This window comes from Prionailurus bengalensis, chromosome D2 (assembly GCF_016509475.1).
Source record: "Prionailurus bengalensis isolate Pbe53 chromosome D2, Fcat_Pben_1.1_paternal_pri, whole genome shotgun sequence".
Lineage (NCBI taxonomy): Eukaryota > Metazoa > Chordata > Mammalia > Carnivora > Felidae > Prionailurus > Prionailurus bengalensis.
Window position 1 is genome coordinate 73570274 of NC_057351.1, and position 24546 is coordinate 73594819.

At 42.6% G+C, this 24546-nt stretch overlaps 1 protein-coding gene across 1 annotated transcript in view; it reads right to left on the reverse strand.

The window, feature by feature from the left end:
- The window catches only part of PDZD8 (PDZ domain containing 8), a 70912-nt gene extending 49576 nt beyond the window's left edge, over positions 1 to 21336 (reverse strand). The window contains exon 1 of the mRNA XM_043597667.1: positions 20219 to 21336. Within this exon, the coding sequence (XP_043453602.1) occupies positions 20219 to 21087 (869 nt within the window). The 5' untranslated portion in view covers positions 21088 to 21336. The remainder of the gene's footprint in view (positions 1 to 20218) is intronic.
- Between the last annotated feature and the right edge of the window lie 3210 nt (positions 21337 to 24546).

Genomic DNA, 24546 nt, shown 5'->3' on the forward strand with positions numbered 1-24546 from the left:
GTGCCCCCGGGGCACTGTTGAAAACGGCAGGGTGAGGGGTAGATGGCACTAAAAGAACCCAGGCAATCACTAAAAAACAAATAAACAATAAGCCCTGGGAGAGGGGGACCGTGCTCAAAGCTGCTACAATAGATTATCTAAATATCTGATTTCCAACCAAAATTGTGAAGCTTGCAAAGAATCGAGAAAGCATGACCCCTGAAGCAGAACAGGCAACACAAACCGCCAGGAAGAATGACCAGGTGCTGGACTGAACAGAAAAAGACTTCAAAAGAGCCATTAGAAATATGTTCACAAGACATTTTTAACAGCATGATTAAAGCAGTAAAGGGAGGTATTATGACAATGTCACACCAAATAGAGACTATCAATAAAAAATATAGGAGTTACATTAAAAAAAGAACCAAGTGGGAATTCTGGGGTTGAAAACTAAAAATGGAAATAAAAAATTTCAGGGCACCTGAAATGTAACTGCAGAGCCTGGTCTGTAGCCCCTGAGGTTGACTTGATTACCACCCAGTTTTCTGCTGGAATAACACACTAAACCCGGGTGGCCTAGTTGGTCGAGCATCTGACTCTTGATTTTGGCTCTGGTCATGATCCCAACCAAGGGCTGTGGGATGGAACCCTACAGCATGGAGCCTGCTTGAGATTCTTGCTCTCTCACTAAAAGAAAAAAAAGAAAAAAAAAAGGAAAAGAAAAAAAAGAAAGAAAAAGAAAAAGATTTCATCACCAAAAGGGTTCTCAACCATAAATATGAACTGACAGAAGAAAAGACTTAATGAATTTGAAGATAGAGCAACAGAAGTTACACAAGCCAAAGAACAGCCAGGAAAAATAACAACAAACAATGAACTGAGTCTTAGAGAAATCTAGGAGACCATTAAGCACACCAACACACGCAATGGGAGTGCCAAAGGAAGGGAAAGAGAGAAGAGAGGAGGAAAGGAAGAGGGGAATGGAAAAAACAAAGAAATAACAGAGGCAGCCAGTAAGCCCCAAAGCCACAAATTATATGATTCCATTCATATAAAAATCCAGAATAGGGAAATCTATAGAGGCAGAAAGTACATTCATATTTAGGGTTGGGGTGGTAGGGGGGGGTTAGGAGAAGGATAGCTGAAGGGTACGGGGTTTTCTTTTTTGTGGTGATAAAACTTCTAAAATGGACTGTGGTGATGGTCGTACATATCTGTGAATATACTAAAAGTCACCGGAATGGAAGCTTTAAAAACGTAAGTTTATGGAATATGAATTATATCTGAATAAAGCTGTTAAGAAAAATCCCAACCCAGGAGGCGCCTGGGTGGCTCAGTCGGTTGAATGTCCGACTTTGGCTCAGGTCATGATCTCGTGGTTTGTGAGTTCGAGCCCCGTGTTGGGCTTTGTGCTGACAGCTCGGAGCCTGGAGCCTGCTTTGGATTCTGTGTCCCCCTCTCTCTCCGCCCCACCCCTGCTTGTGCTCTGTCTCTGTCTTTCAAAAATGAACAAACATAAAACAAAAAATTAAAAAAAGAAAAAAGAAAAAGAAAAATCCCAACCCAGTTTACCCAGAAATAATTTCTTTTGTCATTGCTTTGATATGTAAATGTTTGGTGTTTAAATAAGAAATAAAACCATAAACGACACACCTCTGTTAAAAAAAACTTAGAGCCACTTTTAAGGCTTATGAAAAACAAAGATTTATTGAATAGTCACTATATCAGGTACTGACTCAAAGCATTTATTTGCTCACCTAATACTTACAACAGCCCCCAAACAAGGCATTAGCACACTGTACATAAAGCAACAGTCGTAGAGGCCTCATACATCCTACACACTGAAAGCAAAACCGGCATTAGCCTGCTAGGGCTGCCCAAACAGAATACCACACGCTGGGTGGCTGAAAAACAGAAATGTATTTTCTCCTAGTTCTGGAGGCTGAAGTCCACCACTAAGGCGACAGGAGGTTTGGTTTCTAGTGAGCCTCTCTCCTTGGCTTGCAGACAGGCACCTTCTTGCTGTAATCTCTCATGGCTTTTCTCTCTGCACACCCACTCCTGATGTTCATTCCTTTTCTTATAAAGACACTGGTCCTACTGGATTAGAGTTCCATCCTTATGACCTCACTTAAGGACCTTAATTACCTCCTTAAGGGCCCCACCTCAAATACCGCTGCGCTGAGGGTTAGGGCTTCAACATACCAATTCTGGGGGAAACAATTCAGTCCACAACAGAATGCAAATGTTAACTCCAGAGCCTGATCTGTAGTCCCTGAGGTTGATCTGATTACCACCCAGTTTTCTGCTGGAATAACACACTAAACCTGGCCTGAAGGTACCCGGTAAGGACGCTCACGGTTTCACGTATATTACTGTGCTTGATCCACAAAGTAACACGGGGAAGCACAGTCTGCAAATCATTTCTGCATTTCACACAGATGAGGAAACAGGTACAGAAGAAAACAAAGAGACTGCTGGAGACTGCATCCTTTATTAAAAAGTTACATGAAAATAAATGCCAGCAAAATGAGGGCATAAACCAAGAAAGAAGCGATCCAGAAAAGAGTCGATCCAAGTCCAGAAAGCAACGATCTCCTAAACCCAGATGACAGGTGTGTGGCAAGCCAAGAGACAAGCCTGGTTTGAAATGGGTGATGAAGGCTCCGAGAAGATCTCTAGGAAATAAGGGGAATGAATAAGATAGGCAGAAGGAATGAGAAGGGAGAGGTTAATTTTTTAGTTAAATCTTGAAAATTTGGTTAAGGCAATTAGGTAAAAAAAAAAAAAAAAAAAAAAATTCAAACTTGACTGTAGGGACATATTGTTTTGAATGGCACAAAGATTTTGAAATTGGAATACAGAGAAGGAAACATAAAGCTGCATATTAGGTAGCTCTACAATAAAGAAAAATTATGCAGACGTAGTAACAACGTAAATACACAGACCGGTCAAGGAAGAGAACTCTGAACAGAACACAAATGTTATTGATTATGTACAAATAAGGATGCAGTTCAATGCATGAACTGCAAACAGTGATATAGCTAAATCAGGAAAAGGCAGAAGGGAAGACGCAAGAGGCCATCACCTAGGTAAATCCTCACCTACCTCAGAAGGAAGTCAATCAACAGACAGTGTCTGACGTTGTTAAATCAAGAACAGCAACGGGACATTGCTGAGCAATAAAGAGGTAACGCCATGACTAATTAGCATAGCTAACTTTACCAAGTGCTTACTGTATAACAAGCATTACAATGATTAATTCTTAATAATTCTATGAGATGTAATGAATTCTCATTTTGTAGATGAGGAAACGGAGACACAGAAGTTATACAGCTAGTAAGCAGTAAGAATCAAGATAAGAATCAAAGCAGTCAGGCTCCCAAATCTGTGTTCTTAATCAGCACCTCTTAACACTTGTTAAAGAAACAGTTACAAATGATTGATTCTGAAGAGTCTGACTTCTGTTAGGAAAGTAGAGGATTTAGGGAAGTGACTGCTGACTTTCATACTAAGTCCTGTCACATGTGATTTTTTAATTTGATTTTTAAATTATGTACATTAACTTGGGGCGCCTGGGTGGCTCTGTCGGTTAAGCGTCCGACTTCGGCTCAGGTCATGATCTCCTGGTTTGTGGGCTCGAGCCCCGCGTCGGGCTCTGTGCTGACAGCTCAGAGCCTGGAGCCTGCTTTGGATTCTGTGTCTCCCTCTCTCTCTGCCTCTCCCCTGCTTATGTTCTGTCTCTCTGTGTCTCAAAAATAAATACAAAATTAAAAAAAAATTGTTTTAATAAATTATGTACTTTAACTAAAATGAAAAGACAATACCAAATGTTGAAGATGTGAAACTGCTAGTGTAGACTATCGTAACTACTTTGAAAACTCTGTGGCAATATTTACTAAACCTGAACAGATGCATAACCCATGACCCAGCAAACCTACTCCAAGATACATCCAACAGAAATGTGCACAGTCACCACAAGACACGTATAAGAATATTCATAACAGGGCTATCCAATGGTCCCTCACGAGTAGAAGGGATAAACTGAGTACAATCACACAGTGGAATACTCCACAGCAAGTATAATGAACAAACTACATCCGTGCACAGTAACATGGATTAATTTCACAAACATACTGTTGCGCTAAATAAAGAAGCTAGAAAAACGATGAGTGCACCCAGCATGGCTCAATTTATATAAAGTTCAAAAACAGATGTAAAAAAAAAAAAGAAAGAAAGAAAACCAACCCAAAAGCAATGGTGACAGAAGTCAAGAGAGCTACGCTGAGAGAGGGGAGGGTAGTGACTGGGTGGCATTCAAGGGACTTCCTGGTTGCTGGTAATATTCTATTGCTTGTTCTGAATGCTGTTCTGTTCACTTTGTAAAAATGCATTGAAATGAATTTTATAATAGTGCACATTTTAAGTGGTGAGTTGTATTTTAGTAAAAGTTAAAAAAAACATGTTTAATTTAAAAATGTACATTACTTTGGTAACATTTTAAAAATATACAGTATTTAAATTTTACACCTACAAGAGAAGCCAAGCCTTCTTCTCATATGTGGATCCGAATCTTTTTTAATGTCTAAAATATGTTTTTTCTCTAAGATGTTTCTTCAAGAATGCTCTATAAGCACCCTGAATGCCAGCTGGTGACATCTCTGTCACATGGCAGCAATAAAACTGTTTGCAAACACTGTGATCTTTAGAGAAAAAGGGTTTACTACAAACCCAATATAAAAATAGTCTGAGGTCTAAATCTACTCTTGACTTCAGCATGAGCTCTGTGTCTTTGCCAAAGTAATAAATCTGCTCAAGTCTTCAACTCAATAAAAGGGAAAACTTCCTAACAATTAGAGCTAGTAAAAAAAAAAAAAAAAAAAAAAAAAAAGGCACAGCTATCTCGATGCACTGCATACCTTCTATCTCTAGAAATACTCAGGTAGAGGTTGGACGAGGCTTTGTCAAGGAGGGAAGGTGTCATGAAAAGAAACACAAAAATAAGAATCATGCAAGGCCAACTCCAAGAGATTTTTTTCAAAATAATCAGGGGAGAGCAGTGATGCCCCAAAGTGGCCATAGGTTAATGACTGTCTGCTACAAACTATGGGGGTTTACTGAACTACTCTCTTAACTTCTGAATAAGTTTTAAATCTTCCCTAATGAAGAATTAGAAGAGGTCTGTTCAGTATACTAAAACAATTTCAGTTCTCTCTTCTTTCTCCTTTCTCTTCTATACTTTGTTTAGCGACATCATTTGTTCGCACTGCTTCTATAAGTTCTATATATTGATGCCTAAAAGTAAATTAGACACCCTTTCTTGAAACTGGCACCTTCTCTCCTGTTCTCTCTTACTGGCACCACCGACTTCATAGACACTTGGAAACCTGATGTTACCTTTTACTCTTTCCCTTCTCGCGACACCCATCCGTTCCACCTCCATTCCCTTCTATGTACTGGTGAGATGTCTCTTCCACTCTTGTTCGGTGTTCCCCATTGGCCTGGTTTAGGTTGTCACTAGTGACTTACAAGGCTAGGATTTCTGAAGTCAGGTTTCCTCTTCTTTAAAAAAAGTATTTTTAAATCCAAAACGAAAGCCTTCTGCTTCTTTAAGTAAAAAGCTACTTCATAGGACAATTACAAAGACTTAGAGAGTTCACACGTGAAATAGTGGGGCTCCCAATGTAAGAGGCACACAAAGCCTGGTTTTCTTCCTTCTCCATGCTCAAGTCTCGTCAAACTGGCTTCCTCAGGGAATCCTTAAAGATACCATCCAACGTCCTGATTCAGTTCCTTCTGCTATTTCTTCCACCAAACCATACCTCCATCCCATCACCCGTGTCTAAAGATAAACTATCCTTTACTGGTCAGCCCAAACGTCATCTCATCCCTTTCCACCAATGTGCTTACAGACTCAAAAGACCACAGTCTTGTTTCAGGCTTGGGAATATAAACAACACTACACCCTGCCTAAGGAAGAGAGTAGAACGAGCAGTTCTCAAGAGGCAACTGGGAATTGAGTGTTTTTTGCCTTTCAGTCTGACGGTCTTGGCTCTCTTGCATTAGGAACTAGAACACCTAAGTGTGCTTTAAATTCTCCTAAACCAAATATATAAACTAGATAAAGCAGGGGTGATCATCTTCAAAACGTTTCTCTACTTACCCTTCTTCAGAGGTAGCACAGTATTCCTTTAAAAAATGACCATTTAAGTATCACAAAACCTCAGCTGCCCGTAACTTCCCTGGTGCGCATTATTGTGCAAACTATGGCACACTAACACAAAACTCCATGTAAGCTAGAGGGAAAACAAAGCACGTGTGGCTCAAAATACTCGTACTTTTCTATACCTACATTTCAAAGTTCCAATTTTACTTGGACAATTCAATCGATACTACATCAAAGGCCATTCGCACACCGAGCTCCCCCAAGCTTACCGAGGTCAGGACTCCCGAGAGACTGCCTGCTAAGCGCTGTGATTCCCGAGGTAGTCCTGCGTGGTGAGCCCCTTTCCACCACTCACCTCCTCTCTGGAAAGGGCAGGCTCCACCTGCTGTTGCTTCCTCGCCTGTGTTCCAAAAGCACTTTCTACACGCTTCTATTATGCCCCTAATCACCCTGTTTACATGTCTGTTTCTCTCTGGTTCTCCCTCACACCACCCCCTCCTGCCAACTAAATCGCCAGCTGCCTGAAGGAAAGAAACATACGCGACAGCTATGGGAGAACAGGGTCAGGAGCAGACTCTGGAGCTTGAACAGCTTGGCTTGGGATTCTGTTCTGCCACTTCCCAGTAATATAACCTTGAGCACAGTGTGACTTTAAGCCTCAGTTCCCTCATATGAAAAAGGATAATAATTATACCTACCTCAGAGCTGTTACAAGGACTACGTGAAATAATAAAAAGCATTGTTCATCCCTCACTCCTCAGCTTCTTTTTGACGAGGCAGTTTAAAGCAGTGTTAGGCACACAGGTTTTAGAGCCGGTGCTTGGTTTTGAATTTTGGTTCTTACATTTACTAGCTTTAAGACCTTGGACAAACTACTTCAACTCTCAAAGCCTCAGTTTCTTCATCTGCAAAAGTAAGATAATAATTATTACCTATCTTAATAAGGTTATTTTAAGGATGAGATGAGAAAGTTCACATAAAGCAGTAGGCACAGTGAGGGGCTCTAGAAATACTACCTATCAAATTTTCTATTTTAAGGCTGATCTCCTAGAGACTTAACACAGGGCCAACTCCTTCCCTTCCACAAAGAACCATTTCGGGAGTGTGCGTTCACCAAGTCTGATGTTCAAAGTCACAGCTGTTTGTCTTCCTTGGATTTTAGATTCCACATGGCCATGACTTCAGTCGTGATACCAGTTGGTTTTTTAAAAATTGTGCTCTTTGAGAGGATATCAACTTGCAAACGCAGGGAAACAAATTAACAATAGCCAGTAGGGCCTCCCTACCCTGGGTGTTCCCTTTCTACCTCTGCATCATTAAACTTCATAACTTATATAACTAAAGCATATATGAGAACTGAATATAGTCAGACACCGACTTAAGGAAACCTATGGAGAATTGTTCCATTTATGGAATTCCTGCATGTGCACCACGCTGACAAACCTACACTTTGGAAAAGGATTGCAATTCCTGTACTCCCAAGGAGAAAAAAGTAGCGGTGAACAGTTACGAAACTAACAAGGACAACAAACCCAGTTATCGAAACTTCCCCCCGACGATCTATATACCCTCAACTTCATACAAAATGTTCACTTTTATCCCAAACTCCTAATTCTGCATAGAAGAATCAAGACCTAAAATGCTTCACAACTCTCTGATGTAGTTTTACATATACACTGAACAAAAAGAGTGGTGACAGAGGCCACAGGTCCCTCACAAGAGAACTCAATAGGTGGTGACTCAAAGGTGAGTCAATGTTAACCGATATCCTATGCACCAGAGAGACAAAGTATCAAATGAGAGGAGTCGCTCAGGGAACCAAAGCCATCCTCTTGACCACGTCTGATAAATCTCGTATGTTTTTGTGTTCATCGCAACTCACAAAGTGAGGGTCCCTTACCATAGCCTGTGATGAATGAAACTGAAATCCTCAGCTTTCACAAAGCTGGGGGGGGGGGGGGGCAAAAAAAAAGGCAGAACCATGAGAAGAGCTGTCCTCAAATTCAAATCCCCACTCCTCTCTGCCAGCTCCCCCAACACACACTTTAGAGTAAGAGAATATAAAAATTACTATTTTATTGGTTTCTAGCATGTCTGTAAATTATATAATACCTTCACATACATCTGTGATTCTCATGATTCATAACAACATACGGCATTGTAAGTCTTAGTTTATAGATGAAGAAATTAAGGATGAGGAAGTTCAAGTGGCTTTCTGTGATCGGTCGGTGATCACAATGGTACAATCATAACTGCAACAGATCCACTCAAATCTGTGCTCCTCACAACACCAAGATGTAAATACTATAAATCAAATGAAAATGTATGTTTGAAATGTTCATTCAAGCTGACTCAAGAAGCGAGGCAACAGAGGTTCCTCCTTTATAAATGGTAAAAATAAACACATTTGAGATTATATCAGCAGTTCTCAAATACCTGGTTCACAGGACCCCTACACATTTTAAAAATTATTAAGGACTCCAAAGACCCATTGTTTATGGGTTATATAGACATCTACCACATTAGAAATTAAAAATAACACTTTTAAACATAAGAATCCACAAGCTCACGTTCCATCAACTGTCTGGGTGATGATGTCCTCACACATCATATAACTCTTGGAAAACACCACTGTACCTTGTAAGAGAATGGCACTGAAAAAGGCAAATAGCATTTCTGTATTACCATGAGAATCGTTTTGACATGGTAGACTCCTCCTGTAAGGGTCATGGAGATCCAAAGCGGTCCTCAAACCACACTTTGAAAACCACTCACTGAGTGGGGCGCCTGGGTGGCTCAGTCAGTTATGAGTCCAACTCTTGGTTTCAGCTCAGCTCACGATCTCACGGTTCGTGAGCTCAAACCCATGTTGGGCTCCTTCACTGTCAGCTCAGAGCTTGCTTGGGATTCACTCTCTCTCCCTTTCTTTCTGCCCCTCACCAGCTCACACTCTCCTCTCTCTCTCAAATAAAGAAATACACTTAAGAAAAGAAAAAAGAAAACTACAGAGTTAAAAAGTTAACAGAAAAAGTTAACAGCTATCATGGCAATTCTTCTTCAATTCTAAGTTCTAACCTGTTATCTTACTTTAAGTACACTGTTTCTCACTACTGGATTAAAAAAAAAATTTAAGGAAGGAGTGTTTTATTTATTCCCTCCTACCACTAATTCTCTTTGCAATGTATAGTGCCCTGGACAAAGATGGTACCACACATTTATGGGGTAAATTGAATCTCTTCTAAACTCTAGTGGATAGAGGAAGAGAAAACATCTTAAAGCAAAATTATCACCTCCCTACTATGATAAAGACATGAAAAATGAAGTGTATAATACAGAGGTCAGATCTTCTTAAGCCAGTTAGATGCATCAAACGGACAAAAACTCCATTCAAGACATGGAGGAAAAGATCTAAACGAGAAACGAGGAGAAAGTTAATGCTTTAAGGTTATAACTGTCCAGCTTTCTCCTAAGTTTTCTCTATCCAAATAAAAGTAGCAAAGCATATTCTGAAGTATAAATGGTTTTAATATTATCTGTATCTCTGCTTCTCTTACCTCAAGTTGGAACTTATTAAATATTTCTTTAACTTAGTAAATATTTTTAAGAATTGTACCTGTATATTTGAGAGAAATCCAGACATGAGACCTCTGCAGAAATAACAGATAAGTGAATAATGCCACCTCATAATTACATAATTTTTTCTAAAAATTTTAAAAACTTTAATTTTCATACAGTCTTAAAAATAACACGTTGCAAGACTTACCCAAGGATACACTAAATCAGCAAATCAACAATAATTTCAGAAATACAAAAGTAATTCCCAGTCATCTAATCCTACTGTTTCAGGGCAAAGAGGCTAAGCTACTTTCCAGAGAAACCGTAAGAGCACAGAGCATCCCCAAGACACCCCAACAGTTAACAGCACAGACTGTGGTCTAATAAATGCTGTTGACTAGCATGATTCTCAGAATAATGGAGTCCAAATCTTAAATTGATACCATTAAGAATTCCAAACATTTTGAGTAACTTACTCAAATATTAAAAAAAATAGTTTACTAAAAAATGGCTTAAAATTTAGATAAATTGTATTCATGGGCTTTATTACAGACTAAGACTGTCAGGAATTTTCTCCTTATACCTCACTAATTTCAAAATACCTGAACTAAATTCAATCTGTACTATCTGCCACTCCAGTATTAGTAAATGAAGGACACACAGTTTGCTACAAACATTTCAATTCTTCCTATGTCAAAAGTTTGCAATGGAGTCCTGACTAAAACCCAAAGTTAAATACTGCGAACTAATAACCTTTCCAAATATTAGAATAGACCAAACATCACCTGTCCTAAATCTTACAGATTATACTTAATGGTAAGAACAAAATAAGGCTTTTAGTGCATTATAAAAATGATTATCATACAGTGAAATTGGCTATAATAGAATGGCTCTTACTTCAGCCACAGCAAGCTTCACAGAACTAAAAGCTCTGAATTATTCACTTGCTTGACCAAATAACTAAGGTAGCAGAGACTGCGTAGTCAGCAACCGCAATCATCCTTAGTGATGAGTATGAGCATAATCCAGTACACGTGAAATACTATCGCGTGAAAAGGAGAGTAAGCACATAACACAAACACCAGAGGCACTATTTGGTAGATACTGATGCCTAAATGAAATAGCTGTATCTAAGAACAGAGCACAGTTATTTTTTCAAATATAGATTCTTATAGCCAGCTCCTAAATAAAAATATGTCATTATCACTATTTAAGATTTTACAGCAAAAATCGCTTACAATTGCAGATTACAATTAGGAAGGATGTGGGAGCTGATCCTATGAGAAATGGCTTCTAAACATCTGAGGTCACAAATACCTGTTTCACTGGCATGTACCTTGCCAGTGAACCAAGTACGCATACAGGTACTTAATACAAAGGAAAATACTCAATCAAAACATTTTTATTGTGCTAATCATAGCATTCTTGTTTTTAAGTGCATGCCAACAAGAACTAATTATGCTGGGCAGTGGGCCATTTTCTAGCTCTTTTCTCAAAGATATGCAAACCAAAGCATAGACATCTCAATACTCTACTCACCGTATCATCACCTCCATTCTCCAGACAATACACGAAGAATTCATGGGCATAAATACCCAATGTACTGATTAAAGAAGAAAGAAATACATGTTCTAAAGCAGTCTGCTGGTTTCATGAAAAAATTATGCACCAGACCAGCGAAAATCAGTTCTGTTTTTATCAGTCCAAGGAAAGGATCATCTACAGTTTATCTATACTGACCTTTCCTAAGAATACGAAATTGAAAGCCACAGCTTCTGGAGGGTCAGAGAAGGTTGCCAACACATGCAGGTTTTGTTTTTGTTTGCGTGTGGAAATAGAGCTGGTGACCATAAGGTGCCCAACAGACCTTAACTCAGAACTGTGAACTGCTGGAGATTTTCATCAGCATTATTTGTGTTATGTGTGGTGTGATGTAGTATGGGGTGTGTGTGTGTGTGTGTGTGCGCGCGCGTGTGCGCGCGCGCGCGCGCGCAAAGGGAGGAGGTGCTCCTCTTCAATACTGACTTTACAATCAGAATTTAGGTCACAAACTAGCAGCCTAACTGTGTTTATAATGACAACCTTACACCATTTTTTAAAAAAAGGTTAAAATGTTTTGTACATCTGTTTATGAAATTCAAAGGATACAGAATTCTTTAGACTGAACTCAAAATTGCAGCACTTCAGTTACATAGCTGAGGTCACTTTGTGAAAATCTATCAAGCATACTCTCAGGATCTGGGCAATTTCTATCTACACACACACACACACACACACACACACACACACACACGTCAGTAAGTTCGTACACACACAAAAAAGTTCTGCATTTAAAGGGCTAACGTGCTTTTTTCTATAGGATGGTGAAAAGACGCTATTTAGGCAGGGACAAGAAAAATGATGTTGTGAGCTCTTTGGCTGTCTGTGGGAAAAACATTCCTGAAGAAAAACCAGGAAGGCCCTTGTGATGGGCGCATGCTTGGAGTGTGAGGACAGCCAGGAGGCCAGAACAGACTAAGTGAAAGAAGAGTTATAGAAGATAAGGTCAGAACTGGAGACATGGCCAGGAGTGAAGTAAAGTGGTGAATGAGACCGACACATACCTTTGAAAGCGGAAACAAGTTTAATGTGTCACCTAGCAAATATCTGACATATCTCTAGTAAAATGTCTGACAGATATAGGATAATCAATAAACGTGTATTCACTTAGTTATTAAACCAGATACGGAAGTTTATTCAGTAGGTGTCCTATATGTGACATTTAATACCTCCAATTAGATAGATACTATTTGTTTCCATTTTACAGATATGAAAACTGAAACTAGGGAAGAGAAAGCCCTTTGTTCAAGGGTTCTTGCTTGGGAGAGTGAAGTCAGGTACATATTATCCCCAACGCTCTATGGACTGAGACAGACAACTAAGTACTTCTCTCTGGCCTCAACCCAAAAGAATGAAATAATTCCATAGTAGTGGCAGTCTCTACTTAGCACCTGCATTTCTACTCATCTGAAGGTAAGTAATTAACACCTATACCTCCTTCTTCCCTACTACAACTACAATAAGTATGTGGTTTTATCCGAGTCTTAGCAATTTGGCAAGGAACATTTTCAAACTAAACTTCTGTAAAACTTCTACTAATAACTAGGTAGTTGCTTTATGACTCTCCAGTGAAGTATGATGTGCTCTGATACCATGCCAAAAGCGCTGGTAGGTCCCAGGACTCCAGAAACAGAACAAAGGGATTTAACTGCACTTGTTTCCTGGTGACATTGTTCTGAGAAAATGGAGAATACGATAGGAAGAAATGTAAGGGCAATATTTAACTTCTAAACATGGTATTGGGTGGTGGAAACTCTAACTTGAAATGTCAGATATTCTTACTGAACAACTGATTCAAAAAGGCTCAGCCTGCTGTATGGAATTTTACTAAGAGGAGAAAAAAAAAAAGAGACTGGTCACACTTTCTTGAATAGAGGTTTTTTAGGAATGTCTGAGCCATATGAATCCTGTATACCTTCTAAGAAGGCCAACAAAATTATTAAAGTGCTTAATATTTAAGCACATTAGTTTTGTTATACTTACAGCAACAAAGTTGTACCTGTCTGTCTGTACTTACTACTCAACCTGGAGTCTAAGGACTCCAGGCAGGTTTGGAGGGGACTATAAATTTCACGAAATTAAACAAAAATCTGTGTATATATTTTTCTGCAGGGAGCCACAGTTCTTATTAGCTTTCCAAAAAGATAAAACCCTCAAAAAAAGGCTTAAAAGTACTTTCAACATATATGTACATCTGCTCCTTTTCTGTAGACATTTAAAGCATAGCTTTTGTCCTGTTTTTTAGTTTCTTCTTTTTTTAAGAGTTTAGAGCAAACTTTTTTTTATAAAGAGCCAGATAGTTTATATTCTAGAATCTGTGGGTGCATATGGTCTGTTTCATATTGTTCTCTGAACAACTTTAAATGTAAAGTTTAGAATGTAAAAACCATTCTTAACTCATGGGCCTAATACCAGCTTGTTTTAGAGATCTCTGCCGAAACAACACAGCACGGGCTTTGGGAGTCCAGACTTCTTTTTCTTTTTTCTTCTTTTTCCTGAGGATTTCAAGAAAGTCACTAACCCCCTCTTAAGTCTCAAGTTTCCACATCTTTAAAAATGAGATACTCAACTCTCCCGTAAAGTAGTTTTAAATATTAAGTGAGGCAGCAAGTATGTTGAACCGCCCACACAATGCCTGGCATATAGTTTAGGAAACTGATTTTATGATTCTTGCCCCTGCCTCATATGATAATCATTAGTAGTACTTGTAAGTCAATATGAAGTGCTGATCAGCAGGCATGCTCCTCCCATACAATCTACTTTATAATGATCTGTTTTGGCTATTTCCAGGAACAAACTGGAGTTTTCCTGGACAACCAGCAAACCTGCACGTTACTGATGAGAATCTAACAGTCTCCTCGTCATTACTCTTCTCCCTTCAATGTGTGAATCAAATTTCTAGAGCAAAGATTTATCAATACATTATTTTCCATCTAAATAGTTATAAGTGCCCAGATCATAATAATTCAAAGAAGCTTAAGAAAACCCAACTTGCAAGAAGTAAAACCAGCATCAGCTGAAGTATACTTACATGTACCAGGGACCCTAAGGTTACAAAATACTGCACAGTCCAAAGTCATCAGCAGAGATACTGATCTCCTCTTCCTATTCCTCACAAAACTGAAGGTTTCAAATACATCCAAAATGCCATTATGTTGAGCTTCCATTGTTCTTTGTTTTCTCCAGAAAGACTAACCAGCTAACTATGTTATAACCATTTTTATCCTTCACCATACCTATCACAACACTAGCTAGGTATGACAGTCTTCAGGAAACAGTCATTGAAAATAAGTATTTTAATTTTTTTAATGTTTATATAGTTAAAAAAATTTTTTAATGTTTATTCATTTTTGAGAGAGCACAAGTGGGGATGGGGCAGAGAGAGAGGGAGACAGAATCCAGAGCAGGCTCCAAGCTGTCAGCACAGAGCCTGACGTGGGGCTTGAACCCACGAACCATGAGATCATGACCTGAGCCAAAGTCGGATGCTTAACCAACTGAGCCACCCGGGCGCCCCAATGTTTATTTATTTTTGAGGGGCGGGGGAGGGAGGGAGGGGCATAGAGGGAGGGAGACATAGAATCCAAAGCTGACTCCAGGCTCTGAGCTGTCAGCACAGAGCACCATGCAGGGCTCGAACTCATGGACCACGAGATCATGACCTGAGCTGAAGTCACACACTTAACCGACTGAGCCACCCAGGCATCCCTGAAAATAAGTATTTTAGAAATGATTTTATTTATCTAAGACAATAGTCCTTCAATTCTATTTATATAAAAACATTCATCTGAGCGGCAATAAAAGAAAAAGCACAATTAAAAAATTAGCTACTACATCCTTATTCCAGAACAGCTAGAGTGATACAATAATGTCCTTGTCTGTACTTTCCCCAAGAATCAAAGACTGTATTCCTACTAACTGTTATTAAGTAAAACTATGATTCCTATAATCACTAAGGATTTTAGAGGCTATTTTCAAGTATTTTCTAGCCTAAGACACCTTTTAAAAGTTGTCCATATATAGAAAGAGTATGAAAGAGAAAGTGAGTAAATATAGGACATTACACCTTACAAATGATTTTGACAGCTTTCAGTGAATTTACTTTGAAAAATTTTAAGACATAACTCAAAGCCATGTTTACTTCAAATAATCAGTAAAATGAAAATGCTATAATTAACAATCAGAGTAAATGTTTTTCTTCATCATCTCAGAAGACAAAAGAGAAAGGAATTCAATTACAAACCACATTACAGAGTATGAGGCTTTTCAGACCAAGCCTAATTTAGTCCTCTGAAATTAATGGTATATTTAGAGAAGATATAGGTAAATATCAACATGCTAAAAAGCTCTACCTAACTAAACACACCCGGTCTTTTGGTCCCTAGTCTATAGGAATATTTGAAAAATTTCCACAAATACAGAGCAGAATGCTTTTCAGGAATAAAAGAACAGAACAGTTAGGACAAAAACAGTCATGTTCAGAAGATATTCTATGAATTTGAAGAGTGAAGTTTTCTCCCAAATAACTGTTCCATATGCATTCGTTAAATTCAAATCTCATTAAGTAGATATCCCCTTATTTGTCAATCAGAGAAGTATATGCTTACATAGTTAACGACTTATTTCACACTAAGGCAAAAAGTCACCAAACTTAAGTGAAAAGCAGCCACTATGTACTTACTATCACTGTACTGCAGAAACGGAAAATGTTTCATGAGATTTTTAAAAAATTTCTGGCAGAATGATTTTTTTAATTCAACATATCAATACTTTTTGTAAAATAAAATTGCTTAATGAAAGTCCCTTGAAAGATAATAATGCTTAAAGAAGGGTAAAAACAATCACCTTTTACTATCCAGCTATTAACTCTTCCCATTTTCACGGATTATGAACAGTACTGCTCCCTTTAGGGACGGTCTCAAATTCATACAATGCCGGGCCAGACAAGTACCATTAAGTAGGCGGGGACTAAAACCTAAGCCTAAGAACTTCCTGCAGCTGCTACTAGACCTCCCTCTCCATCCTGTTATTGCTAGAAGGAATGCAGGCCATTCCTTCCAATGTTTCCTAAGAGAACCCAGAATTCCATTTTTATTTGATTTTGATTCAATGTTTATTTATTTTTGAGAGCGGGGGAGGGACAGAAAGAGGGAGAGAGAGGGGGACAGAGGATCCGAAGCTGGCTGTGCGGACAGCAGAGAGCCCAACATGGGGCTCGAACTCATGACTTGGGCCAAAGTTGGAAGCTTAACCAACTGAGCCACCCAGGTGCCCCCAAGATCTCCTGTTTTTAGATACTGGCAATTAAGAAACAAAAAAATACAGTGAGGTCGAATAAAAAGTACCTGCAAACTGAACCTGGCCTTTCTACATGCAACTAGTGCTAAGACACAGCAATGATACTCTAGGAACAAAAACATCGTGAAGAATCTCAAGTATGTGACTCCCAAATTCTAAACTCCCCCGGACTATTACTCAGATTGCACACTGAAGGTGGATTCTCCATGTAGTCCAAAATATTAGTGGCAATCTTTCTCTCCTGAAGACTAATTTTTTAAAAAGTACTACTTTAATTTACTATTTTAAAGTGTACATTTTAGGAAAAAATGAACATTTGAGGGAAATGAATTTAGAATTGTATCAGTAAAACTAGAATTATAATATGTAGAAACTGTATACATCTTACAACTCATTTCTTAAAAAATGTTATAATGCTTTACAAATTGTGTTAGTTGGGTAAAATGAAGTGTTAATCATAGCAATCCTTAGAAAGCAACCATTTGAACTTTGAATCTCTAGATTGAGACATCAGGAACTGGCATTCCTGATGGGCCACCTTCACTTCAGCAACATGAAATGGGAAAACAAAGGAGGGGAGAAGTGACTATAATGTTGTCAAGGATGAATATTATATAAGTGCCAACGGACCCTAAGACCCATACAATTTTCTTTACCGCTTTAGCTCTAAGTAGATTAGACGGCTCTAAAGGATAAAATAGACCTTCTATTTGGAAACAAAATAGATTAAACATTTAAATGGATTAAAATAGAAATATTATGTATGGTAGCACCCAAAGATTTAACCCTTCAAGGATCTGCTCTCAAATGTCCAATTTAAGAGGGGTGCCTGGGTGGCTCAGTCAGCATCTGACTCTTGATTTCGGCCCAGATCATGATCACCAGGAGCCTGCTTGGGATTCTCACTGTCCCTCTTTGTTTGCCCCACCAGCATGTGCACGCGTTGTCTCTGTCTCTGTCTCTCTCTCTCTCAAAATTAAACTTAAAAAAAAAAAAAAATTCCAATTTAAGAAAAAAACTCTGTAGTTACACTCTTCTCAGAGTTCTCAGTTGATTTGTAAATGTACTTCCACATGTCATATTGATAGCACACTTAAAAAAAAACACAAAACACAAAACCTTAAGAACAAGATGACAGAGTTGAAGGAAAAAAGGCAGCTCTGGCTTTATCAGGGCTGGATTTCCCTACAGGACAGCGGTGTGACCTTAAGCAAGTTTAACTACTTTGAGCACCACTCCCTCAACCATATAAAAGGGTAAACACTAGCTACTTTAATTCTTGTTATGAGAACTGTGATACATCCTAAATGTATTTTAATTCATTCTCTTAACTGAAATTTGAATCCGTTCCACAACCTCAGTAGTTTAAAATACTTCTGGCAGAAGAGCTACACAGACAAGAGAACTTAACACTTTCTGAAGCAGCCCTTTTCATCCTCACACTTCTATTATTTTCTTTTACTAAACTAAAATCAGCTGCCTTGTTACTTCAAACCCCAGCCCCCACCGATCACATTCTAGTTAAGTCATAGTAAGTATGGCTAATTCAGTTCTCATTAAACTTTAAGCTCCACCAGAGTTGAGGCTGCTCAGTATTGAAGCCCTGACACTAAGCAATAATAAGCACATAGTAGGTGTACAACGAATATCTGCAGTGCGAGATTTGTTCTGTGCAGTATTTACTGACTGACCACTGAAATGCCTTCTGATGTAAAGAGCACAAACGTGCACATTTCTAGAGGTGATCATTTAACGTGTAAGGTTTAAAACTGGAACTGTCATATATAACCAAACACATGCCATATTTTTAAAAATCCCGTAAGACACAGTAAATGAAAGCAATTTTGCTGTACCTTAGATGGTGATTCTATTCAATGATACAGATGATAAAGTGTCTTCAAAGCAATAACCCTACTAATGTCTCCATAATGCTATTCATAATTTCCTTGAGATTTAACTGCATTCCAAGTCTACATTAACAAAACAAAACAAAACAAAACAAAACCTCAAAATGATATCCAACCTTATTGCCACTGGCTAATCTGCACACAACCCCAAATTATAACTGAGCCAAATTTTATTATCTGAAAGTTACCCCAAAACCATCAGAGTTGAAGTTGAGACAGAATACCAAAATCTGTGACTTTTTCTTAAGACTTTCTTAGCAACACACTGCTATAAATAAACATCTCACTGGCTAAACACTAGAACTCATTTATAATTTAGTCACTTACATTCCAGAGTTAAAGAGTCGGTTTCATAAAGTATGTTCTACTTCACAGAATAGGAAATCAAACACAGTGAACATCCAGTTCGCCACCGTCTGCAAATCTATGGAAATATTTCCATTACAAAGTAAATTTCTCCTGCCAGTCAACAGTTTTAAGCTGTCACTCTGTGCCACAAGGCTAAACAAAACATAATTAGTGAGGTATATCTGCCACATACACAAGTCAATAATCCATATCAAACCGAAACATAAAATATCTCTGGATTCCCTGGGTCGCTGTTACTTGACATCGTGGAAGAAAATCAGTGAACCAGAAATATGCAACTTCCACTAAAAGGCCCTGGGTAAGGCAAGGACCAGATGGACGTAGTTTTCTAAGAAAGGACAAAATCCAAGAGTCAAACATTTTAATGAACAGAAAAGCAGAGGACAGAAAGCGAGATAAAAAAAATTCAGCTGATGCAGAATTGCCATGTATGAGCCTTTCGGCTCCAACAAACCAGACCAAAGTAGATGAATCCCCTATCCCTACAAAACGCCTTGCCCATCTAATCAGAACAGGATACTACGTAAAATTAAGCCACCAGATCCAGGAGAGATTCAAAAAGTTAAAATCACTATCACTAAAATTCCTTTTGCAGGGTGATCCGGGTACCGTTTGAGAAACTTGCGCCCGGCATTGCCGTAAGAGGCGCAGGGTCTAGGTCTGCGTTAGGGAACCCACGGCAAAGGGGCAGAAGACATTAACACGACATCTGCGGCGAATTACGCTACGCACTGGGTCCCAACTGGCTTTCGAGTTGCTGCGGGAAAGTAATCCTTTACAGCAGATACCACACCTCTGCCCTGAAAGTTGCCAAAGCGCCATTGCAAAAGTGGCCTGCAGTTGCCAAATGTGAGCGCCTCCGGCTATCGGCACGCTTCTCTTGCCTGTACTTTGTGTCCAGGAACAATTTCTCAACGTGGCCAAGGTGATGCTGCAAAACTGCCTCGATGCAGCAGCCACAAAAGGAACAGCTTCTCCACAGTCCCAAAGCCGCCTCCTGGGGATCAGGGGGACTGCCCTTCCACTTTCAACATGCTGCTTCTGCCCACGCCGTCAGCACCCTGAGTGCCCACGGACACGCGGAAAGGGTTCTGGCTCACATTCCTGCACTCTGGAAGCAAGCGATGTGCACCCTACTCGCCTTCATCTAGGGTCCCGTCCTGCCAGGCTCGGGGAGTTCCCCGGAAAAGCAGGAGCTGGGGATAAGCCCTTGCCCTTGCCCTTCCCACGCAGGCGGCAGCCTCCCGCCCGGGCCCGGATCCCCGGCAGCTAGGCATCCCCCCCTACCCCTCCCCCCCCCCCCACGTGGCTGCGGGGCGTCCTTCCCCCACCCCCTCCCTCTCACCTGATCTTGTAACTCGGCAGAGTGTGCTTGCGCTTGATGATCTTCTTGAGCTGGTTGACGATGATGGAGGTGAGCTGGGGCATAGGCCGCCCTTCAAACTGGGAGCGCACCTCGAAGTCGATCAGCGGGTCCTCCACGAAGGAGAAGAACCAGTGGGTGAAGGGCACGCGAGTGAAGACGAAGCGCAGCCTCCCCACCACTCGGGACAGCTTGACGAACAGGTAGGCCGACTTGCCGAAGACCAAGTCCACGTCGATGGCCAGGTGGAAGCCGCCGTTGTACTCCACCTCCGCCTCGAAGGCCAGCTCCTCCGGGGAGGTGGCGGGCAGCGCCTCCCCCTCGGGGCCGTCCGGCTCTCCGCCGGCCGAGGGCACCACCGGCCGGAGGAGCCGGATGGTCTTGATGAAGGGCACGGTCTCGCCCAGGAACACGTCCCGCAGGCTCAGCCCCTCCAGCAGGCGCCCGGCCGTCTTGGTCTGCAGCAGCTCCTCGAACTCCACCTTGATCTTCTTGGTGACCCAGCGGCGGGCCAGCGCGGTGTCCCGCAGCTCCCGGAACAGGAACAGGATGGTGGCGTTGAGGAAGTAGCAGGTCTCCCGCGTCGGCGGGGCGGGGGTCTCGGGGGCCGGGGTCGCGCCGCCCTCGGGGGGCCCGCCGGAGGGCTCCTCAGCCCCGCCGCCGCCGCCATAAAGGTACTCCCTCAGGGACAGGCCCGGCACCGGCTTGAGGTAGCGGAAGCCGTCGCCCGCGCGGGCCGCCTCGTCCGGCGGCGGCTCGGGCTGCTTGCGGTACAGCAGCAAGAACTGGGTGAGGAGCGTGAGGAAGGAGCCCAGCACGGCCGACGCCAGAATCATGAGCAGCAGCCCCATCCCGGCACCGCCTCCGCCCGGGCCGCCCGGGCCCCCGCTCCCGCGCCCACAGCGCCGCTCTCTTCACGTCGCCGCCCCCGCTGCCTCCATCTTGAGGACATCGGGCGGCGGGGTCGGCGCGAGCGGCTCCCCGGGCCTCGTCCGGCGGCTCCGGTCGGCGCGGTGCGGCGCCCGAGCCTGCGGCGGCCCGCGACTCCTCAAACGCTCCCGGAGGCAGCTGCTGTGGCGGCGGCGGCGGCCGCGGCGGCGGCGGGGCGGAGGGGGCGGCGCGGCACTCCCTCCGGCCCGCGCTCATTGGCCGAACGGCGCGTGTCGTCAGGAGCGTGCTCGCTCCCGGCGGTGTCGCCTGGCAGCCGGCGCCCGGGCGCGCGTGCTCGGGTCCCTCTTCACCTCCCGGGCGCCCTTCCAGCCCCGCCCCCCCAGGCCAACATTCCATTCCTCCTCGAGCCACGTGGCTGTCACTTCTGGAGCCGCGGACGGGATCCGGGGGGATGCCTGGGGCCACCCGTTGAAGGATAAGGAGGCCGGGCGTAGGTGGCGTGGCGTGTTCTCGATCTCCGTCCTCCCGACGAGCCCCTCCCCCGCTCTTTGGCCGCGGTCCCTGCCTGTTACCTCTGCTGCAGTGTGGTTCTTCCACTCGCGCCCCTGAGAGATGGGCTGGCGGCGGCTTTCCCTGCAGGGCAGCGCCGCAGAGGATCTGAGCTGGCCGTTCGGAGACCTCCCAAGCCGAGCAGAAGACTGAACTGCTTCAGAGCCCGCCGTCGCTGACCGTCAATGCGACCAGCGGACGCTCTGCGTCTGCGAAGGGTGGGCCTGGGAAGGAGGGACGGAGAAAAAACGGCGTAAGATGCAAACTAACTTTACCGGCAAGGTGGACGTTCGAGATTCAAATGAGAACGAAGTAAAAGAGCCGGGACGAGCAGGGATGATGAGTGAGAGGAGTTTGCCGGATGATCGGAAGACGAATAGTGGCTCACTGTCAAACTCTTGCAGTGTGTTAAGCCCTAGTGCGTTTTAGCGCCTTTAGCCCTTCCAAGAGGAAGTTATTGTTAGCCCCCATCCATTTTACAGACGCAAACACTGGCACAGAGAGGCAAAGAAAGTTGCCTAGGGTCACGCAGTAGAGGCTGGTTTGCCTAAAATTAATTCCTAACCCCCCGGTCACCGTGACCACCAAATTGCTACTAGAGTTGTAAGGGGGTTTACTGGTTACCTGCTGCACAGAAAGAGGGAGGTGGGGAGGAGGGGCAGGAAAGACTTGGAATTTTGCACAAGGTAGCATCTTGACCAAAGCCATAGAGTTAATGAAGCCAGGTTACCCGGACCAGTATCACTCCATATGTCCTCTGGCTGCTTGGTCCTTACATCGTAAATGCTTATGTGGCTCCAGCCACATGGATACCACAACAGTTCTACCCCCTAGTCCTACAGGGGTCAGATATGCCATACCTGAAAGTCAGGAAGACTCTGGGTGGCCCTAAGGGCCAGGGCACAGCCTCGCTCTAGCCCTGGAAGATCTCCAGCCTAGTGACGGTCTTGGATCTGGGTGATTCTAGAACAAAACCAGAGTTCCACCCCATCTTGACCCAGCTGGAGCAGCTACCGAACTCCAGGCCTAGCTTACTTAGTCATGCCCAGGTGTGAGACCAGCAGGGCTCTTTTACTGGGAGAACGGAAGACAGGTGCTGCTGGTTTAAGCCAGGCTTAAACCCCATATTCCACATCCTATGGAAGTCCAAAGCCCTGCCAGGATTTCTGGGAACTCGGGCGACTTTTTTTCTCGTGGTCACCTTTGACTCCTGGCCTCTGCTTCTGCACTGCCGTCTCAGTTCTACATGGTTTCAACTCAAATGGCAAGCGTGGGCCCTTCCTCAGTTTCAACTAAAAACCTTACTCAGAACCCATGCCCTATTGTAAGAATGTCACAGAAGCTGGCGGTGGGGTTGGAGCAAAGGAGTAGCTCACATACGTTAACTGAGATCCAGAATCCTCCAACTGTGTCGTGACCCATTCTGCATCTTAAAGTATTCCTTGGCCGCCTCCACCAAGAAAAGTTGGTGATCCTTCTAGGAGTGACTTAGTCCACAGTGTCGCACTCTATCGCACCAGCTCCTCCCTCTTCTCCCCTCCTCCTACCTCCTCCTCGCTCCTTCGATTACCTCTGGGAATCCTGAACCTTCTCAATCCATTAGAGTCACTGGGTTCCCCAGCAAAACTTGTCCCCTGAGGGGTATGCTCCAAACCCACGAAGGAGTGAGCTCAGCACACCTTTTGGGGAGATAAGCTTTTCCCCTTTAAAAATGGCTAACATTTGGGGCACGTGGGTGGCTCGGCGGGTGAAGCATCTGACTTTGGCTCAGGTCATGATCTCATGGTTTATGAGTTCGAGCCCCACGTAGGGTGAGCTGGAACCGCTTCAGGCTCCACACTCTCCCTGCCTCCTGTGGGATTTTCTCTCTCTCCCTTTCTCTGGCCCTTGTGCTCTCTCTCTCTCTCTCTCTCTCTCTCTCAAAAATAAACAAACAAATAAATATGGCTACCATTTATTGAACACTTATAATAATTTTTCATCATTATATTATCATAAATAATAATATTTTTAGACAACTGACTGTGCCAGGCACAGTGTTAAACATCTTATATGCCTTATTCCATTTAAAAATCAAAATGTCTGGGCATTGAGGAGGACACCTGTTGGGATGAGCACTGGGTGTTGTATGGAAACCAATTTGACAATAAATTATATTTAATATAAAAAAAAATAATAAAAATGTCCGGGGCACCTGGGTGACTCAGTCGGTTGAGCATCTGACTTTTGATTTTGACTTAGGTCATGATCCCAGGGTGGTGGGATCAAGCCCCGGGTAGAGCTCCACACTGAGCATGGAACCTGCTTGAGATTCTCTCTCCCTCTCTTTGCCCCTCTCCCACACCCGCACTCTCTTTCTCTCTAAAACAATTTGTTAATTAAAAAAAATCAAACTGTCTGTAAGTGTAGGCTCTGTCCCTCCATACCATCCAGGCCTGTGGGGTAATGTGTCCAACCCCTGACTGGCGGACCCCATTACAACCCACCTGGCTACCCCACTCCATGTTGCAACCTGCAGATGTTCACCAACTTGGGACCTTTGTTTCTTTTGCCTTTCACTAAGTCATTCAGCCAACACAAGGTTTCTTAACCTCTGCACTATTGCCATTTGAAGCTAGAAGGTTCTATGTTAAGGTACCTGCTTTGCAGGAGGTGATGTTGTGTTAATAGGAGCTTATTATTTGTAATGGCATTCCTTAGAAGAATGTAAATGCAGCAACCTTAAAAAAAAAAATCAGGGGCGCCTGGGTGGCGCAATCGGTTAAGCGTCCGACTTCACCCAGGTCACGATCTCTCAGTCCGTGAGTTCGAGCCCCGCGTCAGGCTCTGGGCTGATGGCTCGGAGCCTGGAGCCTGTTTCCGATTCTGTG